The 20,306-nt window shown below is 67.3% G+C and overlaps 1 protein-coding gene across 1 annotated transcript; it reads right to left on the bottom strand.

Annotated features, from left to right (window-relative positions):
* Nucleotides 1-1,636: 1,636 nt before the first annotated feature.
* Nucleotides 1,637-12,004, bottom strand: EFNA3 (ephrin A3). The gene is made up of 5 exons (XM_069794386.1): nt 11,788-12,004; nt 3,495-3,784; nt 2,758-2,823; nt 2,514-2,591; nt 1,637-2,374 (listed from the first exon to the last, which is right to left on the bottom strand). The coding sequence occupies exons 1-5, from the start codon at nt 11,907-11,909 to the stop codon at nt 2,253-2,255; spliced, it is 678 nt and encodes a 225-aa protein (XP_069650487.1). The 5' UTR covers nt 11,910-12,004; the 3' UTR covers nt 1,637-2,252.
* Between the last annotated feature and the right edge of the window lie 8,302 nt (nt 12,005-20,306).

The raw sequence follows: 20,306 nt of genomic DNA, 5'->3' as shown, positions 1-20,306 counted from the left end.
GAGCGGTGCCAAGGTCAAGGCAAGCGGCAGGAGGGATTTTGCAAGCAGAGCTCGCTGTGCTGCACTGTGCCGGGGCAACCGACTCAGACCCCTGCTCCCCACCATGCTGCACCAGCCAACAGGGCTGTGCTGGGCTCCCCAGCCCAGCCTGCCACGTGCCACCGGCATGGCCCTGCACTGGGAGGACTGTGGCTGGTCCCCGGCAGCCAGTGTGCAGGCTGGATACAGTCCTTGGCAGTGCTGGGTGATGCTGCCCCAGCCAGCCCCTGGCCACACCATGCCCATCCAGCCCAGGGTCAGCAGCTGGGTGCTGGGTGGCACCCTGAGTACCCGGGGAGGGGGTCTGGGGCAAGGTCCCTAGCCCCACAGTGGGCCAGACCTGCAGGAGTGTGGGGGGTATGTGGGGAGCCCGGCGCCTTCCGGGAGTGCTCAGAGGACTCGTCTGACGGGTTCGCTCTCTCTTCCCGCACCCGGACAAGCCCGGGCTGGCGGGACGCCGAGCCACCGCCCAGCAGTGCCTGCTGGGGTGGGGGGAGAGCGGCCGCCCTGCCACAATGGCTGTGGGGATCCCCCAACGGAGGCCACATCCACAGCATGTCAGTCCCCACTGGGAGAGGGGCTGCAGCCCTCCTGGTCCCACATTGCCTTGTGGGGAGAGCGGCTGCCCCCCTCCCTGGGCGCACTGGGCCCCCCCCAGCCCAGTGGGGTGCAGGGTCAGGACCCGCACGGCTGCTCCCTTGCACCCACTGGGGCTGTGGGGTGCCAGCTGCAGGGCTGCTTGCACCCCACTCCTCCATAGCCCCAGCAACACCCCCCCTTCCATGTGACCCCCATCCCAAGTGGGTCACCGGGTGCAACCCCCTCCCCACACATCCCCTCACCTTGCTGGAGGCACCAAGGGGGAACCAAGGGCATCCCCCCCACACCCCGCGGGAGCTGCCGCGCAGACAGGCGTGTGCCAGATCCCCCTGACGCCAGCAGGAGCTGGCATGCCCGGCAGAGCCAGACATGCCGGGGGGGGGGGGGGGGGGGGGGGTCAATGTGGGGATTCCCATGGGGCTCCCAGGCACATTGGGGTGCCAGCCCACAGCTGCTCACCCCACGCAGCCAGTGAGGGTGGTGAGGAGGGGGTCTCCTGCACCCACTCCTCCCCAGGCTGCTCTCAGCCACCGCACCCCAGCACCTCCCAGGGATGCGTGCCAAAGGCCCTGCCCGCAACGCCCTTACCTGTGGGCGCTGCCTGCTGTCAGTGCTGTCCTCCAGTGGGCAGCACCACGTTCCTGCCGAATGCTCCATGCCAGTACTTGGGGGTCGATGGGGAGCAGAGCCAGCGGGAGGTGGGGGGATCGTCCCGCATCCCCCCAGGGTGCCCTTGCTGCCAGAGGCACCGAGCCCATGACTGGAGCTGTCATGCCCAGGGCCGGCGAGGCGGGTGGCACAGTGAAGGTCAGCACCTGGCACTCACTGCCTTCACCTGACCCCCTGCCCCAGCAGGAGCCCACTGCGCTGGAGGGCTGGCCGATGGCTGGCCAGGAGCACTGCACGCTGCTGTGACAGGGATCGGTTTTTTTATCCTTTTATTATTTTTTTTTTTTATAGACTAAGAGCAGAATATGAAAATCACCAGCCAAAGCACTTGAAAAAAAGGTTGAGATTGTTTTTTTGTTTTGTTTTTCCCCAAAAAGTGTCTGTGCGTTTGCATAGGTCAGGTCTTCACAGAAGACGAGGAAAATCCAACACGTTCAACTATGTACAAGCCAGCCCGGGGCCGGTGCCGCTGCCTATGGTACAGTATAGATATATCTATATAGTCTCTCTCTGTACAGTATGTATAGATCTCTATATAGGTATGTACAGGCTGCCCAGCCCTGGGGGTCCCTGCCCTCACCAGGCTCCCCAGCCCGGTACTGCCCCCCAGCCACAGGGCACCGGGTGGGCTGCGGGCAACACTCTGTGGGCAGGACTCCGCACTGTGGGATGGTGTCGGTAGAAGATGCTGTGCACACAGCAGCACCAAGCCGCATTCTCGCAGACGGGGCTGCAGCCACTGGCGGGGGGGGGAGGCGAGTCCCAGCTGGGATCGGCGTGTGCCACAGCCCCCTGCCCCATGGGCTCTCCGGGCAGGGGGGTGGTGGTGCAGAGGGGACGGGTGGTCCCGTGGTGGTTCCCCGCTGGCTCTCAAGAGGGGCAGCAGATCGGGGGGTCCCCACTCGGCAGAGTTGTACTGGCCGGGCCCCCGCCGGCACCAGAAGCTAGGAAGCCAGCAGCGTCATGAGGAAGAGCGCAGCGGCCACGGCCAGGGGCAAGTGTTCCCGCTTGGGGCTGGTGCCACTGATGCTCTTCTCCAGCTTGGGCATCTCCGGGTTGAAGTTGTCTGTGGGGAAGAGGGAGAGGGTGAGGGTGGCACCGGGGTGGCCCCGAACCCCCACCCCGCAGCTGGGGCTGCCCTGTGGGTGGCGGCGGGGACGACGACAGATGTGGCGCTGTGGGGCCGGAGGCTCTGCCCAACTCACCCAGGTCCTCAATCTTCACCTCGGGTCGCAGGGTGAACTGCGGCAGGGTGGGCACCAGCTTCTCCCCCAAGTGCGACGCTGCAAGAGGGAGAGAGGGGATGGGGGTGGTCATGCTCCCTAACCGCCTTGCACCACAGCCCCTCCCGGGAGGGATGGGGAACCCAGGAAGGATGGGGGACCCACTGGCAGGCCACGCTGCCCCCCACTTGCCCGCAGCCCCCAGGCCGGGCACGGGATTACTTACTGGAGGCGCAGCACACAAACACCTTCATCTTCAGGCAGGCCCGGCGGTGGTTGTGTGTTGGCGTGGCTGCAAGGCAAGAGCGGGCTGGGATGGCTCCGCAGCGGGTGACCCCAGCCCCTGGCACCCAGAGGCTCGGTGGGTCAGGGCATGGTGGGGTCTGGCCCTGCTTGGGGGTGCGCTCCAGACTGGGGGGATGCAGCAGTATCCCCATCCTGCACTCTGAAGCTGCACCTGTATCAGCACCCTGCATCCCCACCCTGCACCAGCATCCCCCAGCACTCTGATTTTTGCACCTGCATCAGCATTCCCTGAACCCCGATCCTGCATCAGCATGCTACATCAGCACCCCCCTCCTGCACCAGCACCCTGCACCAGCACGCCCACCCACATCCCCATCCTGCTTCCCTACACCCCCATATTTCCCCACACCCCCATCTCACCCCTGCATCACAACCCCTCCTGCACCCCCACGCCTCCCCACACCCCCCTTCCACCCCACACCTCCATCCCTGAGCTCAGGGTGCCCACTCCTGGGGGGGGCTGCAGCCACCCAGCCGGGGGGGTGCAGGGGGATCAGCCCAGTGGGGTTGGCATGGGGGGTCCTGGCCAGGGTGGGGATGCAGAGGGGCTCAACCAGGTGGTGTGGTGCAGTGGGACCAGCTGGGGTGGGATGTGGGGGACCCAGCCGGGTATGAGGGGGGGGCTGTGTGGGGGTCCCACCCCGGTGCCCCACATACAGATGTAGTAGTACTCCTGCCCCGCACGGAACTCGTAGCCCAGCGAGAAGGCGCTGTAGCGCTGGAACTTCTCCGAGAACTTGATGGGGCTGTGGGGCGCGTGGGGCCGGTTGCACTCCCAGCGCTTGAAGCCCTGGCTGGTGTTGCAGGTGCGGTAGCCCTCCGCGTTCACCATGTAGAGCACGTACTGCTCCAGCCGGTGTTCGGGCACTGAGGCGTTGTAGTGTGGGCAGTAGATGTCCAGGTAGTCGTTGACGTTCACCTGCACCGTGTAGCCCTCCCGCCGCAGGCTGCAAGGTAAGGGGGGCATGGGGGGTCAGGGACACCCCCTGCACTTTCGCAAACACCATCCCCCTCCTCAAAAGGGACCCGGAGGCTAGAGAACGGGGAGGTCCCAGAGCAAGGACCCTGGGGGGGGGCAGTGGTATCCCCCTGCTCAACCTCTACCTGGAGCCCCTGACACACCAGGACCCCCGCGCAACCTCAGCCCCATGGACCCGCAGCACGGAATCACTGTCTCCGGGGGATGCGGGCCAGCCTGGGGTGGGAGGGATGCTGCTGGGGACGGATGCTACGGGTGCCAAGCCACATGGATGGGTGGGACACCTGCAGGAACACGGGCACACAAGACGGCGCTGCTGGGTCCTGCTGGGAATGTGCCGGTGGCCTCAAGGAGGGGACAAACACAGTGGGACAGACAGACTGACCCGGCCACGGTGCTGATGGGCACCAGGGTCCCGCAGGCACCGGGGACCCTGCAGGACACAGCTCCTGGTCCTCACCACGCAGCCCTGGGTGTGTGTGGGGGGGCCAGGGCCCGGGCATTCCCCAGCTCCAGCAGCCTAGAGCCGACCCACCGCGGCTGCCCACCATGGCCCCAGCCCTGCCACGCGCCACAGCTCAGAGAGAGGATTTCTCACCCTGCTCTGGCTAATCCCGTTAGTTCGTTAATGCCATAAAGGGTGGCCCTGGGGGAGCCTCATTTACATTGATTAGGAGCTGCAATCCCCTCAGATCCACTCAGGAGAGGCTCCGCTGGCTCCTAATCCGCGCCCGATGGAAATCCCGGCCGCGGTAATCCTCGCTGCCGTGCTGACCCACTGCTCCTGCCAATTAATTACGAGCCAGCACTGTGAGGCGCTGGCTCTGCACCGAGCTGCCGTGGCAGCACCAGACCCTGACTGGACCTCGCTCCACAACCCAGCTCAGCGGCGGTAGTGCCTCCCTCACCGTGCTGCTGCAGCCCCCCAGCCCTGCTTGCATTGGGGGTCCCTCGCCTGGCTCCCCTGGCACATGGACCACAGCATCCTGGCACGTGTGGCTGGACTCCTTGCACTGCATTGCTCTGGCTCAGGGCCCCTTTCCCCGCCTCTCAGGGCAAACCTGGGTCCACCAGTCCTGGACCCAGCACTTGGGGTCCCCTTGCCCCATGGGGGGTCCCCCCCCCCCCCCCCCCCCCCCCCAAGGCCCTGCCCGCAGTGGATCCAGCTTCCTGGGTCTCCCTGGCAGGGCTGGGCAGGCAGCGGGCAGGGCTGCGCGTGCAGACGCCCCACCCTGCACAACTGCCCCTGGCGCTGTTTGGGGAGCCCCAGCACCCTGCCAGGGCCTGCGGCACCCTGGCACACAGCACCCCAGAAGCCTGGTGCCAGAGAGAACACCAAAGGGGGACCCAAGCAGCGCCGCCTCCCCGCTTGGGGCTGCCGCTGGCACTGGGGGGCCATGGGGGGGACCAACAGCAGACCTTGTCACCCATGGGGCAGGGAGAAAAGCCCCACGCGGCACCTCCCTCGCCGCGCAGCCGCTATTCCCAGCCCAGCCCGGCACCCGCCGGCCACTGGGCAACTCCTCCGCCAGCAAGGTGCTGAGGCAGCCACCCTTGCTCCGCGGGGCGCCGGGACCTTTCATCTTCCCCCTTTGATGTGGTGAGAATGGGGGGGGGAGAGAAAAAGGCTTGTTATTAAAGAAATGGCCCCGAGGAGAAAATTGCAATTAACTCCGTGCAGGACGCAGGGCTGGGACGCCAGCGTGCCCCGAGCCAGCTGTCCCACACCGGGTTGGGCACCGGCAGCCGGTGTGGCTGTGCCAGGGGAGCGAGGGACCGGAGGAAGCACATTCCCCAGGATTGGCCCTGGGTGTCTGCACCCACAGGAGTGACACCTGGCTCCATCTCCTGCCGTGCCAGGGGAAACCCTGTCCTGGGGTGCTGGGGAGCTGTACCCCCCCCCTTCCCCTGCAGCACCCAGCACTGAGGCACACACACCCCCCTGGGACCCCACGCTGGGGCTTATTAAGAAGCGTGGCTCCTGATAAACAGCCTCGCTAATGAGCATGGCCCCATGCGCCACCAAGGTCTCCCCCTGGGCTGGGGCACACCAGCATGGCAATGGAGGGGTACAGGGGACCCCAGATGGTGTGGTGGAGGCTGGCAGCCCTGTTCCCCATGGTGGTAAACCCCACGGACATCGCCAGCCGCTGCTGCGTGCTGAGAGCTTGCAGGCATCAGAGCATCGCTACAAGCTGGGAGGGGCTGGAGAACAGCCCCAAACAGGTAGAGCCATGGGGCCACCATGGCCCGGGGCACATCCAGGGGGACTCCAGCAGCAGCTTCGGCCACAACACTGTGTTCCTGCCATGCTCGGCTCCTGCGCTGTGATCACCGGTCCCGCCGGTGCAGACCAGCACCCCACACAGCTGGATGCCCCCAAATCCCAGCAGCCCCAATGCCATCACCGGAACACCCCAAGCTCTGCCTGCAGCACCATTCGGGACTGCAGGGTAGGCAGAAGTGTGTGCCTGGCCCCGCCCCAGCAGCAGGCAGGGAGCCCATGGGCCCTGTTTTCAGGCAGAAGGATGGGAACAGACACCCAGAGCGAGGGTATCAGCCTCCTTTCTCACCGACACCCACCGCAGTGCGGGCATGGGCTGCCCGGTCCCTGCAACTGTTGGGAAGGCCCAGCAACAGGCAACCTGGGTTGGGATGGTCCCCCCGGCCTCCCAGGCTCCAGCCACACCACAGAGGCCAGCGGGGCACAGCGGGCTCCGGCAGTGCCCAAAGGGTTAAGCACGGGAGTAGAACAGGCAGCATCACTTCTGCACGACTGCATTTTTAGAGCAGGGCTTTGCAAGGCAGTGGTACCTTCCAGCAGCCTGTCGGTAGTGGGCAGATGGATGTCCCCTGGCAGAACCGTCCCAAGCGCAGGCTGCGCTTGGCACCCACCAGCCCCGCACCGGTGGGACCCTGGCTACCTGGCAAGCCACAGCCACTGGTGAGCTGGGCAGCTGCTCCGCTCCCATCTGCTGTGATAAATCTGGGCTGAGTGCTGCACGCTCGCTGATGCACTGCTAAGGAGCGCCTGGTGCACTGCAGCACAACCCGGGCACGGCGGCAGCAGCACGGGATGGGGGACCAGACCCCTGCCTGGACCCCTGTGCTGCAGAGGCTCATCCCCACAGTGCGGGAAAGGCCTGGAGGGCGGCAGGGCTGGAGCTGGGCTCAGCATCCCACATTGGTGGTGCCAGTGGTGAGGACAGGGGCAATGTGGAGTGTCCCCCCATGCGGGTGACATCATGGTGCTCCCCTGCACTGGGTGCTGGGGCGGACTCCACCCCCCACCCCAGCCCAGCTGGGCCCTTTGTTTGGCTCCGGCACCTTCGCCCTTTCGGCACGTCCGGGGCCCATCGATCAGCTGGTGAACAAAAAAGTGCCATTGATTTACGTGGTCCCCTTCCAGTCACCCCACGCAACAGCGAGAGGTGAAGGCACATCGATTGCCGCGGTCAGTCCACCCTGATGGATGGAGAGACAGACAGACAGACTGTCTGTGCCCATCGCTCAGCTGCCGGGGAGACAGGCAGCTCAGCCTGGGCCCCCCCTCCGTGCCAGCCCTCCCCACGCAGACAGCACTGCACAGTCACGGCGCCCAGACGGCCGCGCACACGCGCGCTGGCTCAGCAGACAGCGCCTGCAACGCAGCCCACGCGCACGGGTGGCACGGCGCCACGGCACGACCCCCCCCCCATCCTCCCCCCAACTCGCCTGGCGCAGCTGCAAGGTGCGGGTGCAAAAGGCATTGCCGGCACACAGTGTCCCTGGGGCCACCTCCCCACTCAGGGAATCGGGGCTCCTGGGGAGACGGGAGCTGCTGCCTGGCGACATGGCAGTGGGCGAAGGGACCGTGGGTGCCATGGGACAGCACCCACCCCGGGGTGATGGGCACAGCCCTCTCCGAGCACCCCAGGACCCCCAGCACCGCCCTACAGGTGCCCCCGTGCCCCCCATCCCTATCAATGGCCATGCAATCCCTTTAATCCCCACTAAAGCCTGTACCTTCCCACTTTGCTAACAAGATCAATGAGGTTTCTAATTGGGTTTTAATTAAACCATCAATCTGCAACCAGTGACTCAATTACCAGCCTGGGCAGGAGCGGGTGGCCCTGGCCCTGCTGAACCCTGGGACAGCCCCCACACCCCGATGCTGCGTCCCCTTCTCCCACAGGAACCCCACGGGCCCCAGCCATGCTGCTGGGGCTCGGTGCTGCCCAGCGTGGCGACTCATGGGGCATGGCATCCTCTGTCCCCGGGCAGCAGCTCCTGCCAGTGCCACAGCCAGCACCCACGGGTGGCCAGTGGCTCTGTGCCCCACAGGGACCAGCCTGGGGGGCACAGCTGTGGGGTCAGGGGTGGTGGAGCCCCCCAGCCCACCCAGGGACGCTGCAGCTGGTGAGGCTGGGTAATTAGCTGCTGAGAGGTGCCATCACCACCTTCCCCACCTCCAGCCCTGCAGCTGGACACAACACCACGGCAGGACGGGGAACTGTCCCCCCCGGGCATAACTGCCCTGCGCGCTGCAGCACCTCCTGCCCAATGCCCCCGGGATCTGCCAGGGCGAGGGGGTCCCTCCTGCTGCAGGCTACAACATCCCCAGCCCCGCTAGTGCCAGTGGATGCAATGGAGGGATCTGGCAGGGCACAGCCCCGACGTCAGGGTCCAGCAGCTGCAGAGGACCCAGGAGTCCGGGTACCCCCAGGCCCCTGTGGTGGGTGCAGAGCAGCAACATGGCTCCTTTCCCACACGAGACGCTCCCCCGGGAGAGGCTGCTCCGCACAAGGGCTCTTGAGAGCCCGCTCCAGCTCTCACCGCTTGGAACACAAAGTCAGCCAGATAAAAGCTGCCTTGAAGAGGCGAGCGTGGCGGCAGCGCCAGTGGCTGGGGGGGCTGCATTCAATGCTGAGCCCTCCCCGTGCACAGGTGGGCTCCGACCCGCCTGCCTCAGCCGGGCACCAGCACCCCATGTACCCCTGTCTTACAGCCACCCCGCTCTGCCCCCTTCACAGCACCGGGCACCCCAAGGCCTAAGGCACCAGCACCCTCGGTCCCTGCACCAGAGTCTGGGGCACAGCATGGCTCGCCCCACACACTCTGAGGGACTCCCAGGGGCCACAGGAGCATCGGGGGGAGTTGGCCTGTGCCCATGCACGGAAACAAACCATTGTCCCCACCTTGGCATCCAGAACACCCAGCAGGGAGGTGGCATCCCACGCACATCGGCACGCCGGGGCCCAGCACGGCTGGGGACACCCCTAGGAGCCCCCAGTCACACACCATGGGGCATCCCAGGGACACAGCTGCCCCCCCCAAATGCCAGCGCTGGGCAGGATGTGGCCTTCTCGCACTTTCACCGTAAGCCACCATGCCTGTTCCCGGCAGGACTTGGGAGCAAAGGGCAAGGACCGTCCAAGGATCATCCCACGCCCCCAGGGCTCACCAGCTGCCACCAGCGGAGACGATGGGACAGATGGAAAGTGCAGCCAGACCAACAACCTGGCTGAGCAAGAGCAGGCACCTCTGCTGCCCCGAGCCTCGGATCCCACCTTTGCACCTCCCCCGGGCTTTGCTGTCAGCACCCAAAACCTGCTGCAGGAGGGGTGCCCTGCCCAGTCGGTGGCCCTCCTGGCCCACCAGCACCGCCAGCCACCCGCTGTGGTGGCCAGGGGACCAGAGGAGCACAGCCACGTGCCCACGGGGGATGAGCTACCACCAGCCCCCTGCTCCCCAAGGCGTCGCCGGGACCCCAGGTGCAGCAAGTGGGCTCTACAGGACAGACCCTTGCTCTGTCCTCCAACCAAGGGGAGCCGCAGGGGCACCCCGCACGGCAGGAGATGCAATAAATTTCTGGGGTGCCTGGCGCAGCCCCCAAGGAGCGGCCCGCAACTGAGCCTGCCGGCATCCCCCCCTCCCCCGGAGAGCCCCATGGGGCCACGCAGGGCTTGTTTATTGCTCTGATTGCAGCGGGGTTGCTGGGATTTGCAGGCTGCGGCCCAGGGAGCCTAATTCCCCCCATAATTTATCTAATCCAGACACTTTGCCGCGCGGCTATAATTGCGGCCGAGCTGCCGCACTGCCTAACAATAAATATCAGCGCTCCGGAGTCCCTGGGACACGTCTCTGCCGCAGCCGCCCCCACCGCGCTGCCCATGCCCTGAGCCGGACGCTCGCAGCCGCGCCAGAGACGCGTGCGCAGCAGGTGTGGGCGTCTGGCTGCGACACCCCCGTCTTGGCATGGCGGGCACGCTGCTGGCACCCCCTCCGCCCCGTCCCCCAGGAGGTGCTAGGGCAGCACGAGGGGCACGGCACACGGCTGCAGGCGATGGGGTGGGGAGAGGAGGGCCCTCGGTCGTGGCAGGGTGAGGGTGGGGGCACGGGAGCCTCCCACCCACCGAGGTCCCGGCAATGTCATGGCATGGGGACAAGGCCGGCGAGCGAGCAGGGTCTGGCTGGAGAAGTGGGGTGTGGGGAGATGCCCGAGCACGGCAGGGTGAACCGAGCGCCTCGCCATTGTGCTGCGCCTCGGCACGTCGCACACACGCACAATTTATGGGGCCCGAGCTTCCGCCTGGCGACACAATCTCAATGGGAGGGGAAGGAGCTGCCAGGGGGGACGCCCCCTCCCGCACAAAGGGGCACAGGGCAGGGGGGAGCCGGTGGGACCCCCAGCACTGAGGGGTACTGGGGGATGCTCCGGCCGGGCGCACGTCCCCGCCACACCCCTGAGCGCTCACAGTGGCAAGGGATGGGCGATCGCAGCGTGGGCAGCTCCCCGATCCCTGTGGAGGGGTCCACGGACCAACCACGGACACGCGGCCCCCCCCCCCCCCTTCCCGGGAGGGGCTCAGCCCAGCCGTGCCCATTGCCACCCCAAAGCCCACACGGTGCCCGCTCCCCTCCGGTGCGGCTGTGCCAGCCCCAAGTGTGGGTGCCACGCACCCCACGCAGCCGGGCAGCCCACCCCCGGGGGGGGCGAGGGCAGGGCGCAGCCCCCCCCGGCACAGGGCACGAGGGAGGTGCCGGGGGCGGGGGGCCGTGGCCACCGACCGCCCGGGCTCCCGGCGGCTCCGCGCCCGGCGGCCGTGGGCGCCACGGCAGTTTCCGCACCTCCGATCGCACCCCCCCCCGGAACCCCCGGCCCCGCCACCCTCGGCTGCTGCCCCAGGGATGGCACGGCTGCCCACCCGGGCGAGGGGTGGGGGGAAAGGGGAGGGGGGCGCGGCGGGCACCCGGTGGGTCCCCCCCGCCGCAGCCGCGCCGCTGGTGCCACTCCCGCGCCCAGACAGGCGGGGGGCGCGTCTGGCGGCGGGGTCGCCCGGCGCACGGAAAGGGGGGGAGGCCCGGCCATCCTCCTCCCGCGGCACCCCGGTGCCCGCCGCGGGGCGGGTCAGCGCCATCGAGGGAGAGGGGGGAGCGGGGGGCGCGGCCCCCGGTGTCACCGACCCGCCCGCACCGGGAGCCGCCGAGCCCCGCTCCGGCGGCGAGCCCGACCCCGCCGATGCCCGCGCCCCGCCCGGCAGCGCGGCCCCGGGGACCGGAGCGCCCGCCGGTCGGGTCGGGCCGGCCCGGGCGGCTGTCCCCTGCACCCCCCCCGGAGCGGCCCCCGCCCCCGCGGGCAGGGCGAGGTGCGCGGGGTCGGGAGGGGCAGCGCACCGGCACCGGGGGACGGGGGTCCGGCAGCCCCGCCCGCACGGGGGCGCCGCGCGGACACTGGCACCGGGGGGTCCCGCAGTCCCGGCGCGCACGCCCCCGACCCGGTGTCGCCCCCCCCCCGCCGCCGCCGCCGCCGCCGCCGCCGCCGCCCCCCGCCGCCGCGCGCATCCTTCGGCGCGATCCCCGGCGCGCACCCGCCGCGTCCTTCCCGGCGGCGCCCCCCCGCCCCGCCCGGCCCCAGGGACGCTCCCACCGCCTGCCGGTACCGGTACCGGCAGCCTCCCCCGCGCTGCCCGGCGCCCGCCCCGCACTCACTGCAGGTTGGAGCTGTTCCAGTGCACGGCGTGCCGGTTGCCCAGGGCTCCCGGTGGCCCCCGGCCCGGCAGCAGCAGCAGCAACGGGAGCAGGGGCAGGAACGCGGGCAGCCGAGCAGCCATCCTGCCGCCGCCGCGGAACCCGCCGCGATCCCAATGAATGGAGGAGAACCGAGCCGGAGCCGCCCGCGCCCCGCGCCCCCGGCGCCCAGCTCCGCCCCGCGCGCGTCCGCCGCCGCCGCGCCCCGCGCGCGCCCGCGCGCGCGCGCCCCCGCCGCCACCCCGTGTCCTCCTTCACCGACACCGGCAGCGGTACCGGCACCGGGTGGCTGGGACCGGGGCCGCACCGGGTTTGGGCTGACGGTCCCCACGGGTGGGGGCACCGGGACCGGATCCCACCGACATTGGGGTCTCCCTGGGTGGGAGCGTTGGGGCTCAGGGCACCGGCCCCCGGGGTCCCTGCGGCTGGCAGAGCCGTGGGTTGGGGGCTCGGGGCCCCAGAGGGTCCTCGCGGTGCTGCTGCCAGTACTGTGGGGGTCACTTGTGTTCGCAGAGGGTTTTGGACACCCCGGGGACACGGAAGCAGGTGGGAGGGTGGGCACCCAGCCACTTGCCACCGGCATGGGCGGGCTGGGGCCAGCATGCCAGGGCAGCCCGGGTGCTGGAGGAGCACAGCCACAGTGCCAGGCTCTCCCGCCTGCCCCGTCCTGCCCCAGAAGCCTGCATGTGGCCGAGCTCCCACCCATGGGGGGACGGCCCACACCCCTGCCTCGTTTCCCCCCAAGGGTCTGTGGGGCAGAGGTACCCAGGGAGCTGCCGGCAGCCACGGGGGCGGTGGGTGCTTCCTGGGTGCCGGTCCCCACTGGCCACACGGGAAGGGATTGAGCTGGGTGCCAGCTCCAGCTGCCCGTCCTCGGCAAGATCCCTTAGCAACTGCCGTGCGGCACCGCCCGGCCGTCCCATGTGCCAGGTGATCCACGCCCCTGCACACGTGTCCACACACGAGCACGCTCACACCGGCGCGGGCACACACAGCTCACTGTGAGCTCCCACGCGGGAGCGCGCGGGAGCGTGCCCATGCTGCCGGCACCGACCCGATGGCCCCTGTTCCGGCAGTGCCAGCTTTGCACATGATCCAGAGATTTGGCAGCCCCAGGAGCTTGCAAATGAAACCAGGAGGCTATCGAAACTGCAGCTGGGCTTACTGAGCCAGCCCTAGCTGCTCTGGGTGGGAGCCATCTTGCTGGAGTGGCGAGTGTGGCTGGGGCAGTGTGGGGCCAAACACCAAGTCCTCACGTCCCTGTGTCCCCGCCGCCTGGGCACGGCGGCTCCCAGGCCCAGGCAGGTGACGTGGTGTAGCCCTGGGCTCGGGGCATCTGCTGCCCAGTGCCAAGGTTGCGGGGGTTTCTTGGCTCCCCAAAGCTGCCGGGGGAGCTCAGGGTGGGAGCGGAGCCGCTGCCCCCTCAGGGCCCCTTTTTGGGCTCCCTGACACCCCTTCGGACGTGCGAATGCTGCCCCAGCCCATGGAGGGGGACGAGGACAGTGGTGGCCAGTGTCTTGCTGAGGCCCCGGGGTCCCACTCAGCGCCGTGGGGGGCCAGCACCGGTGATGTCCATGGCAGGGCTGTGCCCCAGCCCCCATCAGTGCTGGAGGCACTGGGGGCCCAAGCCCCTCACCGGAGCCCTGCCGGGAAGGGGGAGGGGACCAGCGGAAAGGCCCGGAGGACCAAAAAAGCCTCTATTAATTATTCATCCGGAGAACTGAAGTGAAGAAAACACAACACGTGGAAAAGGGCTCTGGCTGGCCCAGGGGGGTGGAGGCGGGGGGGGGTCCTGGGGTGGGCAGGAGGGGCTACAGTGTCCAGGGCACCCAGGTGCCGGGGGAAGGTGATGGCAGCAGCAGCGGCTCCTTCCCAGTGCACCCTGGGGCTGGGCATCCCAGGGGGACTGTGCACCTCTGGAAGGGCCCGGCAGCACCGCGCTGCCACCATGGAAACGCCTTGGCTCGGCAAACCCATGGCAACACACACCTCCACATGGAAACCCCCTGCTCATGGCAACGTGCATGCTGCCGCCAGCACCCGCACGATGCCGCGCTCACTGCTGGGGACCCCCGCACCGGGGGACCCCAATGTGTGGGGCCACGGCGGGATGCACCCGTTGGGATGGAGGGACCCAGGTGGTCGAATGCATCCTGTGCATCACGGCATGCACCATGTGTGGGTGCCAGCGCTGGCCAGGCATCATCCCCGGGGCTTGGAGATAGAGCCCAGCTGCAGCAGCCGGCACACGGAGGGGCTTGGCTGGGTTTTGCCGACTGCAGCAGGAGACGGCGTCTGTGGTGGGGACAGCTGGGGGACACTGCAAGCTGGGTGGCTTTGCTCTCAGAAGGGCATGAGAGGCCTCAAGCTCTCCAGGAGAGCTGGGGCATGAAATAGCTCTGGTTCTGCCCCAGATCCGTGCCCCCCCCCCCAACTCCTCCATCCCGTGCCCATCGTGCTGAGGGCCAGCAGGTTTCTGCTTGAAAGCAGTGGGGATCAGAGCAAAGCCCTCCACCCACCCACTTGAGCAGGCAGCCACGAGCACTGGCTGTGCCCACAGCAGGGTGGGCACGGGGGTCCTGCTGGCTGCATGTGCCTGGCAGGGCAGGAGACCCGCTTCACCCGCCCTGGTTAATATTTAACTGCGGCTTCCTGTGACAGCATGTCGCAACCGCAGAGCAGAGCCGGCATTCAATAAATCATTGCGCTGGGCTGGGAGCTGGGGGGGGGAGCAGGGGGGGCAGTGGCGGAGCAGCGCCCAGCCGAGCGAGAGGGGGAGCCGATAAATAATTCATTAAATAAATAAACATGGCAAGAGCGCGGGGAGGAGGCAGGAGTGTAACCAAGAAAGGGCTCGGTGAACACGGGCATGAAATATTCACCAGCCACACCTACAGGGCCCCGAACACGCTGAGCTCAGGGCTCCCAACCTGCCGGCAGGAGCCAGGTGCCAGCACGTGTCCAGCCGGACACGGCAAGAACATGCTAATGGCATGCAGAGCAGGCGGCCAGGGCCACAGGGCCACGGCACCTGGGTCGGGGAGCAGGTAGCTGGTGGTGCTGGCATGTCCGTGCAGAGCCGAGTGGCCCCCGGCTCCTGCCAGCGCTTAGCCATACAAGTCAGGCAGCCCCATGCAGCCCTGTGCCGGTGCTCGGGCACGCTGCCGGCCTGCCGTGGAGCGTGCCCAGCCAGCACACCTGGGGCAGGCTCACCACACGCTGCATGCCCGTGGGCTTGCACCCGCCCTGCTCCTCGTTGCCCCTTTCCTTTTTTATCCCCGTGTTGGTCTTTAAATTTGAATGAAGACCTCACGGATGGTCGCGCCGTGTCAGCGTCTTGGCGAGGACCTGGTGAATGCTGCCCCGGTGAGAGCGCGGGGTGCTGCCCCCCCCCCCCATGCCTGGGGAGAGGGGGGACCCCCAGCCCTGGAAGCATCCCATGGGACCTCCTGGGGCTGCTTTGGGGCTGGGCTTGGAGTGATGGCAGTGCGATCCAAGGCAGGGATGTGGCATGGGGGAAGTGAAGATGTGTGGCAGCGCCACCAGCCACTGGACCACCTCCCTGGCAAGCCACAGGTCCAACCAGACCAGCCTTATTCTGTGGGGGGGCTGGAGGTGAGCCCCGCTACACAGATGGACATGGGAGTGATTCGTTAATTAGCACCTCAGCGGCTGGAGTTAATTGACGTGGAGCTTGACGGCGCGGGATCACAGAGGAGGGTTAATTGCCAATGCAAAGCTGGCCGCCAGCAGCCCAGCCACGGCCGCGAGCGGGCGGCTGTGCCGGGTGGTGGCAGCGGCACAGAGCTGGGCTGTCGGAGGAAATCAGCTTACTCACGGAGCTGCCGGATGAAGCCGTGCGTGGCTTCTGGCCCTGCCGCCTGCCAGCCCTGGGCTGGCTCACGGCGCTGGAGATGCTCCCACTGCCCGGTGGGAAGGAAGTCACAGGGTTCCTGCCCTGGGTGCCCGGCGCCTGCTTGCCGGAAGCCTGGCTCCAGCAGGCTCCGCTGTGCCAAATCCCACCAGCCCTGGGCGTGTGGGCACCCAGGTGAGGTGGGAGGTGCAGGCAGCCAGCTCCACATGGTTCCCATGGCCCAGCAGCCACAGTCCCCTCACACCAGCCCAGCACGCAGCTGTGCTGCTAGCGGGTGATCCCAGGTAGAAACAGGTCACCACACTGCGAGGCACAGACCAGCACCTATGTGCACGCCGCTCTCACCGTGGACCACCCTGTGGCACCGTGGATGCCGGACTGGGGTGTGAGGCAGGGCCGGGGTCCCAGCTGCCCCCTCTGTTGCATCCCACGGCCTGGAAGCCCACGTGCTGGCGGCAGGGGCTACCTGGCAGGAAGCGCCTGAGTCAGCAGCCGGCACCGGGTGACTCAGCCAGCTCCTCTCCTCTCCTCCTGCGTGGCAAACCTCCCTCCCGGCCTCAAGATCACTCCAATATCATCTGCCGACAGCAGCCCCAGCCTCTCTGGCCCCATCCCAGTCCCTCTTGCTCTGGCATGGCCATGGCGAGGATGTGCCGGTGGGCGTGAGGGCCGTGCCGGGAGGGCACTGTCCAACATGGGCAGGGTGAGCATGGCGGGGCCTGGCACCCAGCCCTGCTGCAGCACAGCTGTGGCAGCTCCCTGGGGAAGGGACAAGGACACGGAGCTGGTCTGCTTGTCCCTGCTTGCCCTAGAGTCCAGCACTCCGCTTGCTGTGGCTGTGCCACCCCAGCATCCCCTGCACAGTGGCCAGGGGCTGCAGGGTCTGCAGCAGGCACCATCTGGGGTGGGGGCTACAGCCTGCTGCCCCCCCAGCACCTGTCACACCCGGGCAGACAGTGGTGGCAGTGGGCAGAGTGGTGATGGAGAGCCAAGCATAGGGCTGATGGCACGTACAGCTGGACCACAAGGAGCTGTAAATGCCCCATGCTGAGCCCCGCTGTTCCAGCAGCCACAGGAGCACCCGAGCACACAGCGGGCATGGGGCTACCACACACCCCAGCCCCTCTGAGGGACCTGCACCCCAGGCTTGCCCTTGCTAGAGCCCTGACAGGGTCTTGCAGCATCCCTGGGGCTTAGCGCTGCTCAGCCCCAGTGGCATCTCACCGTCCCTGAATGCTGCCTTTGCCTGGGCCGCACTGGCTCTGCCATTGTGGCCTGTGCCTGGGGTGCCTGTGTACAGCCAAGGGCGAGTGCGTGGGGGTGCACGCAGGAGCGCACGTGCTGGGGCTGTCAGCGTGCGCAGGGGCTCCTTGGTGCGTCACCGTGCTGGCGGCTGTGCGCATGGTGCACCCAGGGTGCCCTGGGCACTGGGGTGTTTGGGCACAGGCTGGCTCCATGGGGGTGCCGGGAGAGGTGTGAGGGGCGATGGAGCCGATGGCAGAGCATCTGTGGGACTGGGCAGGGGCCTGACCTAGAGTGGCAGGTCGGATCCAGCACCCATACTGGTACAGGATGGCAGTGCCAGAGTCCCCACCAGCCCCGCTCCAGGCCCGGTGGCAGATCTCTGTGCTGTCCATTACCAGTGCTTAAGTGACATTAATCCGATCGAGGGGTGACATGCAGCATCAATATCCTGCTCCCGCCATACATAGATCATGCTGCAATTAGCATCTGTGGCTGCCAGGACCAGGAGCACTGGAAGAGGTGGAAGGGAGTGACACGGGGTGGGGGAGCAGTCTGGGGGTGACAGGGACAGGTCCATGCTGTGACCTGCCCCAGGTTGTCCCCATGCTCCTGCCTTGACCCTGCAGGTGATGATGCCAGGGGAACTGCAGCCTCTCGGTGCCCAACAGGGGCTGGGGATGGGTGCAGGTGTCCCAGAAAACATGGGAGCCATCCTGGGGACTCCCAGCTGGCACTCAGCTCAGCAGTGCGGGGCTGCTCCAGCTCTGCCCTGGGGATGTGCAACCAGCTCTGGCATTGCCCACCCGTCCCTCGGGGATGGCCTGTCCCCGTCCCATCGCGGGCTGGAGCCACGGTAGTAGGTGACCCCACTGGCCTGGGCTCGGGGAGAGGGGCCAGATGCACACAGTGACCCTGCTCTGCTGTGGCCTTGGTGCCAGGCAGAAGCGCAGGGAAGCAAACGAGCTAATAAATTGGGGAGTGGCGGGGGGGGCTCAGGATAAAGCATGCAGGCACAAGAGATTTCAGGGCCTGAAATATTCATCAGGTTTGATGCGGCGCCCGCCGTCATGCCGGCCGTGAGTGATGGTGCGGGGTAGTTTTAATAATGCATCGCTTATAAAAGGCTTGTGAGAGGGGCTGGGGGCGGGGGCGAGGGTGGCCATGGCTCAGCGATCGCCTGAGACGCAGCAACCTGGCAGAGACCACAGAGAAAACGGGTGGTCCCTCCGCCCACTGCAGCCGCCCCAGCCCCATGCTGCCGGCAAGGTGATGCCACAGGGCTGGGATTTGGGTGCCCGGCAGGGGACAGTGCAGGTGGTGCCAGTGACACCACCTGGGGACAGCCTGGCACAGCCAGCAGAGCATGGAGAGGTGCTGGGGGGAGTGGGGTGCCCTGTGCCACCGGCACCCACCACCCAAGGGGGTGCCAGAGGCCCCCCAGGCAGGTGCACTGTCCCTGCGGCTCAGCAGTGGGTGCCTGGCCACGCCATCTGGACTGGGTGGGGGGGTCCCATGCCCAGGTGCAAGTGTGGCCCCATGCCCCCCGTGCAGGGTGTTGGTGTTGCAGCTGCTTCATGCTCCCTTGCTAAATAATTCAGTGCATCGATCTGCCTCCTGCTGCGCCTGCTTCTGGCCATGGGCTGGCCACGGGCCGGCCATGCTCCTGCCAGCTGCTGGGACCTGGCTGTCCCCATCCCTGTCCTCGGGCTGGGACCAGCACAGACCTGGAAGGTTGCCTGCGGTGGGGCTGCGCACACCGGCCCCATGCCAGCCGAAGCCAGATGCTGGCCAGGCAGCACGGGGCTTTCGCGTGGCTAACGAGGTCTTTGCCAGGGAAGCTCATTGGCAGCCTGATCAAAGGAGCACAGGGCGGATCAATGAAGGTGGGGAGCAAGGCACAGAGGCACTGCAGGACTCCTGCCATGAGGAGGGACCCCCTGTGCAGGAGCCTGCCAGCCCCCCCTGTCCTGCAGCCCCCCCCCTCCCCAGGGACTGACCTCTGCCCTGTGCCCGGGCATCATGCCTGCAGCTCCAGCCCTTGGTGCTGGGGCCCCTCCATCCCCTGCAGCATCCTCCCAGCTGGACATGTGCCTGGAGGGGACGGATGGGCAGCAAGGGCTGCGCGCCTGTGGCGCTTTGTGAGCTATCGCTCGCTGGCGCTGTGGTGAAGCCCTGGCATCCAGCCCCACTGCCAACCCTCACAGCACCCACTCCAGGTACCCTTGGAAAATGCTGCCCTGGGTGGGCATCGACCCCAGCCCCTGGCCTCACTGCCTGCCTGCCCCAGGGATGCAGCGTGCCCGGGGGTAATGCCATGTCATTTGCACCAACCCATTACTGTCCCAATCCTCCTCCCAAGTGCTGCTGAGTTGCAGCTCTGCTAGCCTCCCACCAGCTGGGCTGGTGCCAGCCCCAGAGTCCCGGGATAGACCCAACTCTGTCTAAAACCAATTAGAGGCAAGAGGACAGGAGCCTTAAAACCCAGGCAGGAGCCTTAAAACCCAGGCAGGATCCCTGCCCATGTGCCCTGGGGCAGATCCCATGCTGCAGGCTGGGGCTCCCATGGGCCACCAGCCCCGTCCCCAGGGATCCAAAGAGGATCCCATCACAGGGACACAAGGGCCCAGCAAAGCCAGCTCCAGCACCGCAGGCCCTTAGTATGCAGCAGGTGCGGGCAGCACCAACAGAGCCGGTAGCTGAATTGTGCTGCCACTGCAAGGGCAGCTCCTGCCCATCCCAGCTCTGGCACAGCAGGATTATTGTCTGTCAGGATTACAGCAGGCTGGGGAGGGTGGCAGCCCTGCTGAGCTGCTGCCGGCGCCTTGGCACGCACAAGGGCGCGGGCAGGTGGACAGACACCCCAGCACAGAATGGAGATGCGTGCAGGCAGCGTCTGCGTGCACCCGTAGCCCCGGGTGTGCAAACCCACTGGTACCTGGGCTGGTGAGCGTGCACCCCATGCTCCTGTGCACCCTCCCCGCTGCGCTGGCTGCCGCCCTGGCCCTGGGCCAGCAGAGATAAGCAGTGGTGCCCTCTGCTCCGACCCAGCAATGGGAACTGGCCAGTAGAGATGCAGCCACCCACCTGGCCCCCAGTCCCGGCCCTGCAGGGTGTGGGTGGGATGCAATGGCCCCTGCACACACGTGCCATGCCAGTGCGAGCCACCACGCCTGGTGTGTGTACCCTCATTGCTATGGCAGGTGCAGGCTTGGTGCGTGCAGATCTGGCTAATTAGCCGGTGTGGGCCGGCTCCCTCTGAAGCCCCTGCTGAGTGTTTTGCTAAATTATAACCTTGACGATGCGCATCATCAGGCGGCTGCATGGGGAACAGCTGGCTCTGGCCCTGTGCACCCAGTGCTGA

Source organism: Haliaeetus albicilla, chromosome 10, assembly GCF_947461875.1.
Source record: "Haliaeetus albicilla chromosome 10, bHalAlb1.1, whole genome shotgun sequence".
Classification (NCBI taxonomy): Eukaryota; Metazoa; Chordata; class Aves; order Accipitriformes; family Accipitridae; genus Haliaeetus; species Haliaeetus albicilla.
The sequence above is the reverse complement of the archived record's forward strand: the minus strand, read 5'-3'. Positions and strand labels throughout refer to the sequence as shown.

What these genes read in the sequence shown, in the direction of transcription:
- EFNA3 (XM_069794386.1), bottom strand. Translation starts at nt 11,909, where the DNA reads ATGGCTGCTCGGCTGCCCGCGTTCCTGCCCCTGCTCCCGTTGCTGCTG. An exon ending in GTTTGTGTGCTGCGCCTCCA is followed by an intron (nt 2,592 to 2,757) that starts GTAAGTAATCCC and finishes TCCCTCTTGCAG; the next exon opens with CGTCGCACTTGGGGGAGAAG. An exon ending in GGTGAAGATTGAGGACCTGG is followed by an intron (nt 2,375 to 2,513) that starts GTGAGTTGGGCA and finishes TCTTCCCCACAG; the next exon opens with ACAACTTCAACCCGGAGATG.